At 35.8% G+C, this 11,742-nt stretch overlaps 1 protein-coding gene and 1 pseudogene across 1 annotated transcript; one reads left to right on the plus strand and one right to left on the minus strand.

Moving 5' to 3' along the window:
* Positions 1–943: 943 nt before the first annotated feature.
* On the minus strand, positions 944–3,566 carry LOC103954343 (annotated as a pseudogene).
* A 5,140-nt stretch (positions 3,567–8,706) lies between these two features.
* LOC108867723 (protein ACCELERATED CELL DEATH 6) lies at positions 8,707–11,742 on the plus strand. Its single transcript, XM_018649176.2, has 4 exons — positions 8,707–9,490; positions 9,616–9,783; positions 10,073–10,623; positions 10,947–11,742. Exons 1-4 carry the CDS (start codon positions 8,707–8,709, stop codon positions 11,613–11,615), a joined length of 2,172 nt encoding a protein of 723 aa, XP_018504692.2. The 3' UTR covers positions 11,616–11,742.

The raw sequence follows: 11,742 nt of genomic DNA on the forward strand, positions 1-11,742 counted from the left end.
TAACGATTTGGTAGGTCTTGACCGAATGGTTAAGTTATTTCAGTGCATACATGCCAAAATATTGAATCCTTTCATTTGTCACAGGCTCATGTACTCTAAGGCTGGAGCCTACTGAAAATACGCACAGCTTCGGTAGGTACCTACTGAAACTACATATAGTTTTGACAGATACCTGTTGAAACGTGTACAGTTTTGGTAGATACATGCTGAAACTTTATGTGGAGAGTGTGGACTATGTGATTAATTTGGGTAATTACGGTGGATGTTCTCTTAATTATTTAGGGTTGTCTTAAGGTGACGTCATTGACAATTTGAAAAAATTATTATACACTCCTAAGTGTATTTGTTGGAGAGTGCACGGTAAGGTACGTAATCTCTCACATTCTGTTAGGTTAAAAACGATAAACTTTATAGGATGATCGCCACAAATTCCTTTCCCAAACACAAACCATGTCCAAATTGGACTTCAAAGTAGGACAATTCAAAAATTTCACCCAATTGAGCACGTCTAGCTCAAAGTTTGAGTCGAAATTGATAATACAATGAATAGTGGGACATGTCTATGACTTAAAAGTTGGGGTGAGTTTTAGATGGATCAAATTGAAATAAAGTTTCAATCCAAAACTTCGGTTCATATCAGATACATATTTTCAAAAGAGTTTTTTATTCACACTCCACATTTTATTAAATATATTATACATGTTGAATACACTCTGCTTCTGCTTTTTCAATTACAATTCTAAAAGAAGAAACAACTGATACAACTAATGTGCCTTTACCTTCGATTTTCAATTATTCTTTCTGTCCTACCACTTGAGTCTTGAATTACATCATGACCTTATTAACTAAGTTTATCTTAAGTAAAAACACCATAACACTAAAGGTTGTTGAATAATCTTCAATCCATTGCATGACAAATTGAATATAATCTCGAAGAAACGCGTCACTCTGATCTTTCTTCCAGCATTTGAACGCCAACATACCTGCCCAAAGAACAAAATTTGGCTTGGGAAAAGAACAACTATATATTCTTACACAAATAAATAAAAAAAGCAATTTAAGGACTTAGTTAAATTTTTACTAAGTAATTGTATTATGTACAGGCAATTTCTTGTGGTTGTGTACTTAAATGTACATGTGTAACATGCATACCTGCCCAACATCATAAGAGTGGCTTGAGGATTGGTCCCTGGTGATAAATTGAATACAGATCCATCAACAACACGTAATGCCTTGATCCCCATGACCCGCAAATCTTCATCAACTACCTTTCCGACCAGGCATCCACCATGGTAGTGCCAAAATGTGGCTACTGTATCTCGACAAAAGGTTTCAAATGATGCATCGTCTAATTGGTTCACTGGTAAAGGCAGTCCAAAAAGGTTGAAACCTTCTAGACCTGGCAAATCTTGAGCCTTATACAGTTTCAATGAGTTTGTTTTTAATAAATCACCCATTTTCCTCACAGCACTAACACAACGAGAAAGGTTTGCCTCCTGTGCGAAGTAGTTGAATTTGACATTTGGAGCAACTTTGACATCATAGGATGATTGCAGTTTAAGAGAACCATAGGACAAGGGTCCTGGAAATTTGGCAGCAATTTGCCCGAAACTTGAATTTATGGTCATGGGAATGGTTGGACTAGGGAAAAAACTAAGGGCCTGAGTAGAATATGGCAAGCCGGAGTTAGTCTCTATGTAATAATCACTTGTGATACCAACAACCTGTGTAGGAGAAGGTTCTACTTGAAACGGGGGCAAAATGGTAATGTAATTACGAGGATTATCACGCATAAACTGCCTAATGTAAGGTTGTGGGTGAACAACTGGGATTTTAAGAGATAAAAGGTAAGATTTTGGGCCAACACCACTAAGCAGTAGAAGTTGAGGACTTCCAATTGCACCTGCACTCAATATAACCTCACCCTTACCACGTATCAATGCCCGATGAGACCTCCCGTTAGAATCACTGTATATGATTCCTTTAGCTGACAAACCTACATAAAATCGATATTAGAATTGGACATATATTTAATTTACAAGTAAACAGAATAGATTCAAATCCTTCAAATATATCAAAGATTCTTTCTTTTTAATGCCATGATAGATTCAATTTTTGTTTTATGGAAATATTGTTGAGAATAAATCATATATTGATGGAATGAGGTATTAACCAATGACACATGGCAAGCAAATATGAGTAATGAGTAAATTGAGCTACTCCCCGTATAGTCAATTGGTTTTATGGTTGAACCTCAACTTTCTTCAAATTTAAATGACCTATAATTGTATATATCAAATGTGTTTGGATACTTGATGCTTTGGAAGAGAAAATGATCCTCTCTACGGTGGCATGAATTGCAACTCTCAGGTTTTTTGGATGTCCTTTATTCAGCAGTTCCACAGCTCCATGTCTTTTTCCACGATTGTCAAAGAGCGTACCCGTGACTTTACTTCCCAGAATGTGATCCAAAGTCAGTCCATTGTCTGGACGAACACCAGCTTCTAACATCGCATCTTTCACAACAGATTGCCAGTGTGCTAAATTCGGACGAAATGCTACAGTGTTTTCAACCCATTCATATGAATTATTGACTAAGTTCATGTCCAATTTAATTCCTGATTTCTCGTAGAATTCACTGTCGGCTCTTGAGTATAAACCAATATTGATCATACTTGACCCGCCTAGAACCGGTCCTCTTACATTAGCTACACCATCTTCTGATGTGAACCTCTGGACCGGCGTCTTACCGTCATCTTCTTGCATGAAATTTGCAAATGTCCCATTGACACGCAACACATTTGGATATGCTGATGGAATATTTCCCCTTTCTAGAAGGAGCACGGAGTAGTTTGCAGATAAAGTTGTTGCCAAAGGGCACCCTGCCGTGCCCCCTCCCACAACAATGTAGTCATATTCTTCTTGTAATGGTATATCAGTTGCGTTACTGTACAAATTTCAAGTAGCTAAAATCTGCATTATATGAACAAAAGAGATGAGGAAAAAAGTTTATATAAGGAGAACTGTTTTTTTATTAAATTTATTTGTCATGTAAGTTACTTTGAAAAACCAATGAGACTTTCAAACTATATTTACCAAGGTCATCGAATGGATTGGCGAATGAGGGAACCCCTGGTTGAGGGCAGAACCCAAAAAAGTACAAGAGCAATAATATAGCAGCAGTTGTTGATTTCTCCATTTTGTTTTCGAAGCTAAATATACTTCTTTCTATTTTGAAAATAAAATATATACAAAAAAAAGGTTAGTTTCATGCCAGGTTTTTTCATATAGAAATAATACCATGCTTATTGATAATATCTGGTTATTGTAAAAAGAAAAAAAGAAAAAAAAAGAAATTTGGAGAACAAGTAATGAAATCTTGGCCATGATTTAGTTGAGAACATTTCACAATGCTCACAGATGACTCAACATTAACGGTAAGTTGTTTTAAAGCACGCACATATATCATATCATAAACAAGAGACAAGATTTACCGTAGGCCAAAATATTGCCTTTGGTTTTGAAGCTATTTCCAATAACTCCTTAATCACAATTAGGCTTGGCAATTTCTGACACTACCCGATAACCCGACACGACACGACACGAAATTAACAGGTGTTTGGGTCGATACGATAACGAATTGGGTCGTTATCGGGTAACCCGATAAGCACCTGTTAAGATAGTGGGTTGATTCGGGTATACACGTGTGGGTAACATGATACACGATAAGCAGAATATTATTTTTATAATTTTAGAACCCTAAAAAAATACTGTAATAATTATATATATTAATTTAACAATTTTATACCCCCAAAAACTATAATAAATAAATATATATATATATATTAAATTAACTATAAAGTCTATAATAATTATAATAATTATATATACTATAATGATTATACCCCCAAAATTTTAACTATCTATAATAATATTATATATATATATATATATATATATTAAATTTTGAATTAAATTTTATAAAAACTATAATAATTATTAATTAATATGCATCCATTGATTTGATTCCATAATTGATAATTCCATTCCATTTCTGCCGCCCTTTTTGAAAAAAAAAAGGAGGGAAAATGAAAATGATAAGAAAAGTTGAAAAGGAAACAAAAAAGAGAGGGAAGTAGGGAAAGATGCCGGAGGGAAAAGTGAATATTATAAGAAAAGTTAAAAAGGAAACAAAAAAGAGAGGGAAAAATGAAAATTAATAGAAGTGGTGAGAATTTTTTTTTTTTTAAGTTATTAACTTTTTATCACACATATGACATATCTTACTATTTTTATAATGACACACGTGATGTACTACTCCGTGTACCAGTCAATTATACATACAAAATAAATAGATTTAAATCTACTTAATAAATAAATAAATAAATACACACACACACACACACCGTTGGAACTTGATGGGATACGAATTCTCCGAAACTAATTTCAACGATCCCAATCGTCAAACTTGTTTGTATATGCTTTGAGATCACATCAACAAAAAATCGCAAAAAACAAACATTCAGAGATCAAGTGACGGGACAAAACTTTTCGACGGTTATAAACGAAAAATCACGATTTAACGGTTATTTTAACTTCGATTTTGATAATTTTTTATAGCTACACTCCTTGACCCTATATGAATACAATGAATGAATTCGATCTTCAATATAAAATATTTACACAAGTGAATACCACAAAATCTTATGTTATACTTGATGAAAGTATAAATAAACTCTAAGTGTTAGTTAATCTATTGTTTTTATGGGATACGAATTCTCTTAAACTAATTTCAACGATCCCAACCGTCAAACTTGTTTGTATATGCTTTGAGATCACATCAACAAAAAATCACAAAAAATAAAATATTCAGAGATCAAGTAACGGGACAAAGCTTTTCGACGGTTATAAACGAAAAATCACGATTTAACGGTTATTTTAACTCTGATTTTGATGATTTTTTACAGCCACACTCCTTGACCCTATATGAATACAATGAATGAATTCGATCTTCAATTTAAAATATTTACACAAGTGGATACCACAAAATCTTATGTTATACTTAATGAAAGTATAAATAAACTCTAAGTGTTAGTCAATCTATCGTTTTAATGGGATACGAATTCTCCAAAACTAATTTCAACGATCCTAACCGTCAAACTTGTTTGTATATGCTTCGAGATCACATCAGCAAAAAATCACAAAAACAAACATTCAGAGATGAAGTAACAAGACAAAGCTTTTCGACGGTTACAAACGAAAAATCACGATTTAACGGTTATTTTAACTCCGATTTTGATGATTTTTTAAAGCGACATTCCTTGACCCTATATGAATACAATGAATGAATTCAATCTTCAATTTAAAATATTTACACAAGTGGATACCACAAAATCTTATGTTATACTTAATGAAAGTATAAATAAACTCTAAGTGTTAGTCAATCTATCATTTTGATGGAATATGAATTCTCCGAAACTAATTTCAACGATCTAAACCGTCAAACTTGTTTCTATATGCTTCGAGATCACATCAGCAAAAAATTGCAAAAAACAAACATTCAGGGATCAAGTAACGGGATAAAATTTTTCGACGGTTATAAACGAAAAATCACGATTTAACGGTTATTTTAACTCCGATTTTGATGATTTTTTACAGCTACACTCCTTAACCCTATATGAATACAAAGAATGAATTTGATCTTCAATTTAAAATATTTACACTAGTGGATGTGGATATCTCAAAATCTTATGTTATATACTTAATAGAAGTATGAATCAACTATAATATTAATAATTATATACATTAATTTAACAATTTTATACCCCTAAAAAGTAAAAACTATAATAATTATATATATTAAATTAAATTTAAAAAATTGATGACCATTAGATTGACTGAGATTAAATCTCAGCCATCCATTTCATAATTATATATATATATATATATTTTATTAAATTTTAAAAAATTGATAACCATTGGATTAGCTGAGATTTAATCTCAGCCGTCCATTGTAGGCTATTACTCTTCTCTCTCATTAACTCAGACTCAAAATCACTCTCTGTTTCTCTCTCAAATCCTCGATCGACTTCGTCTTTGACTTCGAGACCTCACGCTGTCACGAGGGCACGGCGCCTCCCCCTCCTCACGGGCCCTCTCACCTCACCTCAGTCTCAGATCAGTGACCTCACTCTCCTCGTCGTCCTCGAGTCTCGACCTCACCCAGACTGTCACCCTCCTCACTCAGTCACTCAGTCAGTCTCCTCACTCCTCACCAGTTCACCCACTCTGTCACCCTCCTCACTCTTCAGTCCGCACTCCTCCTCACTGCACAACATAAGAAATTCCTACAATAAACTCAAGGGTTTCTGAATTAGGGTTTTTCGAATTAGGAATTTCTGAAATTAGGGTTTCTAAATTAAGGCTTTTGGAATTAGGAATTTCTGAAATTCAAGTTTCTGAATTAGGGATTTTGAATAGGGACTCTGAATTAGGGCTTTTGGAATTCGGAATTTCTAAAATTCATGTTTCTGAATTAGGAATTTTGAATAGGGACTCTGAATTAGGGCTTTTGGGATTTTGTTATTTCCTTCTTTGTTCTTTTTCATTTTAATGGTTTAAGATAGAAAGAGGAGATGTTAGGGACAAATTTATCGCAATTGACTCCAAGATGTCATCTCAGGTCCTCAAAGGACTCCAATACGATTTTGAACAAATATTAATCAAATTAAGGACGGCCATTACTTTTTTTTTTTACCAAAAAATGTAAAGCTATGATTTCACTTTTACTCCTTGATCGATTTGTGCTTTCTGCAACAAAGAAATGGCTCAACATTTAACACCCATTTGCTTTATCTACACACTGCTATCAGCATCACTGCAAAACAAGAGTGTGTAGTGATTGTAAATGTCATCTTTCTCTTGTGCTCTTATAAGAAAGGAGTGTGTGGTGATTTCTTTGGAGTGTTAGTTAAATTTGCCAATACATTCATTTACAAGTCTTATCTTAATCATTATTACATGTGAATCGATGATGTATTGCTGGCTATGTAGCCTACCAAGTAACAAGGAATGATGATAAATGGTAGGGTAGGAAGAAAATATACTCATTATAGAAGTGGGCATGCATTTTGTATGGCCTAAGACTAACCTTTTTCGGAGTGGGAAATGAGGGAAGTGCTTACATACATTGCATGCATGCTTCAACAGCCCTAGCTGAAATATAATATTATTCCAAAAGTCACCACTTGCATTGCCAATCATGATGATAAAGCATCTTCTCTTGCCATCGTGGTTTATATTATAGGGCCTACTAATTTAGTCAAAATCATTCGATATTCCATTATTTGCTTACTGTTTGAGTGCAGTTATATATGTGAAATTGAAATAGATATGTGAATTTGAAATGGATATGGTATGAGCAAGATTTTAAAATTTTGTTTTTCTTTCTTGAAGCAATGGATGTTGTAGAGCAAGATTTTAAGAATCTTAGTGATGGAGGGTCAGTGGAAGTGACAATGGGAATGCAACCTCATCATGGAAGTGATAATACAAAAGATACAAATACAAGTCCGGCAAAGAAAAAAGCTAGAGTTTTATATGGTATAGTATTATTATTTTATTTCTTTTCATAATTATTTTGGTAAACTTCTCATAATTTGAATGATTTTTAATGTTTGGTTTTTCTATATTTAGTTTATGCGGAAGAGAGTTATGACGTGGAAAACATTATCTTCAACATAACTCTTGAAGGCAATCGATCAAGCCAAAGTTCCAATGCAATTTCATGATGATCGATGTAAATTGAAGATTTTGTAAATGGAGGTGTAAACTTCTGAGAAAGACTTACAATCTTGAAAACAAAAACTCTTTCATTTTGCACATCCTTGCACATTTAATATTTGTAATAGATTAGTAGTGTATGTATTATTTTTTTATTAAGCTCTTATTTTCGAGTGTAGATATAGTACTTAAACGATAAATGTTTTAATGTTTTGAAGTAATATTTATGTGGCAATGTGTGGTATGTGCAAATTTCAAAAAGTTTTTTTTTTTTTCTTAACGGGTCATAACGGGTCATGTCACTTTACCTGTTGGGTAAAGTGACCCGACCTGTTAAGGACCCGTTAAGATAACGGGTGTGACACGACACGACCCGTTAAGATAACAGGTGTTACACGAAAACGACACGAACACGACAGACACGACCTGTTTGCCAGGCCTAATGACACGTAACGTGACGAGATTGGTTAAAAATCCTATCCGAAATTAAAACAATTTTATTTATTTATTATTTTATAAAAAAATTAATAATATTTTAAATAGGCTGGATGCCAGAGTATTTTGTAGGGATGGAAATCATTTGTGCCATCGCATTTTTAGACTAGGTGCCAGCGCATTTTTTTAGGGGTGGAAATGCTTTGGTCTATTACTGTTCATTGGAGTATATTATTGTTCACTGAAGTGGATAAATGAGCTGGATACTCACACAAAATCCTTAAGGGTGAAACTGCGTTTTTGGTCAGTCAACCACGTTGTCGTATATGATTGTTCCGCAACTTGCGTTGGAAGGCAACAATAGTCTTCCACATAGAGGACCCCCCTCAAAATTAAATGCGCAAGACTCAAGATTCCAGAAATCGTACAGTAAACAAAAGTCATATTTTCTCCGTGGAAAAAGCACCTATGTAGCTAATCTGCAAATTAATGGCTGCTTCCAGTTTAAGACAAGGTGAAATAGCAATGGAGGATGTTGGCTGGAGTTCAAGACAAGATGATCAAATAACTGGCGAGGGTGCTCATGAGAACGCTGCAGGAGACACCGAGGCAGGCGACACGCGCATGGATCCTAAACTATACAGGTATGCAACGATGCCTAAATCAGGATGTCAAGAGTTTGTATGGGCTATGCGCACAAAGTATTTTGCCAGAGCCACATGTGCAATACCTATATGTAATATTCCTGATCAAATAGTATCGCTGGTCCTAAGTAGTGAAAACAAAGTAAGCACCGGTGGGAACACGGTGCTTCACCTTGCTGCAAATACAGGCCACGTGCAGCTTATCCAACTAATTACCCTAAATTTCCCGGGGCTTCTCCGCAAACAAAATGATGATGGACAACTTCCGCTACATGTAGCCGCATCCGCTGGCCATCTATCCGCAGTTCGTTGTTTGGTAGACACGGCTCAAGGTAATACGTTTATTGAAAAGGACGGGAGAGGGAACACTGCGTTGCATGTCGCTGTGGAAAATAATCACCAAGATGTGGCTATGTTTTTGGTTGGCAAAGATGGATCCACGTCGCATTCTACAAATAACTCCAGTAAGAATCCCTTGTGCATGGCCGCTGAAACTGCCAATCTTGAACTCGTTAAAGCAATGGTAGCCAACACGCCAAATAGAACAGCAGACGCTAATTCTGGTAATTTTTGGCAAGGATCGAACGGCAACTCAATTCTTCTTAGTGCGATCATATGGAGGAAACAGGGTAAATATTAAGCATTTGCAGTTACCTTTTTCCTTTTGGGTATACTCGCGAGTACTTTTTGTTTTTGGTACATATAGCTAGTAATGAGTATTCTTTTTAAATTTTGGCATGGGGTACATATATAGCAAAAGGTGGACTCAAGAAAATTAATGCAGTGTTAGTGTTGGCCCTGCTCATGTCATGCACTCTCATCAATCCACTCTTTTTCCTGGCGGGGGTTGTATGCTTGATGTATTTTAAGCGTATAGTTTCTCAATGGTGGCTGTCCAGAACCAACAGAAAGAAGTATACAAGTATGGCTCTGTCCTTGCCATTTTCATATCATCAGCATATAATATTGAAGTAGTCAATAATATTGCTTACTTTGTGGGAATGAGCAAAATTTTCCTACTCAATTGCCCATACCATTGGAGCAGGAGCAACGTTTTATCTACATGGCTCATCAAAATCATTTTCTTAAACTGTTGGAGATGCTCTAACTCTTTGTAATATGGCATTATGACAATTTACCTTTCGTTTATTTCTCTCTTCATATAAACTTATTCTTGACAGAGTTGCTTCTAAAATGGATATGCTATGTAGATCTCCTAGAGACGATATTGAACAAAATGGATTCAGCTGATCTAATCAATTCAACGGACCAAGAGTGGATGACTCCTCTTACACTTGCGGCTTATATAGGTAACTTTGTGGCGGTACGCGTATTGTTACACAAATTTACTGGATTGGCATACAAAGGTGAAGAAAATCAGTTCCTTCCCATACACGTGGCGTCCAAAAAAGGCCATTGGAGGGTTGTTGAAGAGTTTCTCAATCATTGCCCCGACTTGAGGGAGTCATGTGACGGTGAAGGCCGGAATATTCTTCATGTTGCGGCTGCGCATGGAAGAGTCAATGTTGTCCGATATATTATTGGAAAGCGCAATCTTCAAGTGCTTAGCAAGCAAAGAGATAAAAGTGGAAATACCCCTCTACATGAAGCCGTCCAAAACTGGCATCCTAAGATTGTCAGAATTCTTTCCCTCTTCCATGCGTATGAGAGAGCCAATTTAAATAGTTTGAACAGTGCAGGTATGACGGCATTGGACCTTGCAGAGAAGACCGAGGTAGATAAAGAGATGTTCTTTCGGAGAGTACGTAATTTCTCAACGCATCTTTTGATTAGTTTCCTTTACCTACACAGTGTGACACTACAACTACCTACAAGTATGTCGTACATAGGAGAGAATTCTACAACGTAATTAATTAACCAGAGGTATATGTATCCCCTTCTTGCCGCTCTCATTGCATATGAGAGAGATAAAGAGGGGAGGATATCCTGATTACACACGATTTTTCCATGCAGAAGCTAACCCTTATGGCCTTTATTTTAATAATCGTTTCTCTTGTTTGTCATGCATGATCTACGTATTGATAACAACTTGGTCAAGAACTGAAACTTTCGTTTTTCTTGCAGAAACTGACACTGATGGCCTTGAACTTGGCTAATGCTCCACGATCTGAAGAAAGAACAGCCTCCAAAGTAAAGCTAGTGATAGAGGATTCTGATTCGAAGTCCTTGCACAATTCTGATATCCTAATGTTTTCGAAAGAGAGTGTCAATACTCTCCTATTGGTGTCAACGCTGGTGGTTGGTATAACGTTTGCTCAAGGCTTCACAATACCAGGTGGATACAGAAGCTCTGGAAATGATGAGGGCCCCCCAATTTTTCTTACGCATTGGCTATTCAAAATTTTCTTGATATGCAATACCGTGGCGATGTGCGGCTCCATTACTGTTTCACTTGCCCTTATGTGGGCACAAACGCATGACCCTAATGTAATCTCTGCTGTCATGAGATTCACCTTACCGGTGCTAGGCGTAACGCTTATCATGATGTCCTCGTCATTCCTGGCTGGTGTTGCACTGACAGTGTATCACGTTTTATGGCTTCGCATCTTTGTTTATGCCACGGGATTTTTCTTCACGGTTTTCCTAGTAGGGCTCCTTGCTCCTCTCATGGATGGTTCAGTTTCCTGCGTACCTGGCCCAACACAAGCCTTCTTAATCTTTAGCTTTTATATATTGATGTTTGTAAGCGGATATAATTACGACGATGATTGGTCTAATAGATGGAGTTTGTAGAATTTCAATCAAGATTTGTGGTAAGTGTTGAAGATGGAACCAGTCGTTTATCCTGTAATACTGCCAACCTTTTCTTATCTTGTAATAACTACATTTCTCTAGATAATACCTCTACTTCCAACTTCCA

Source organism: the organism of the source record quoted next, unplaced genomic scaffold, assembly GCF_019419815.1.
Source record: "Pyrus x bretschneideri cultivar Hongxiangsu unplaced genomic scaffold, Pyrus_bretschneideri_v1 Contig5, whole genome shotgun sequence".
Classification (NCBI taxonomy): domain Eukaryota; kingdom Viridiplantae; phylum Streptophyta; class Magnoliopsida; order Rosales; family Rosaceae; genus Pyrus; species Pyrus x bretschneideri.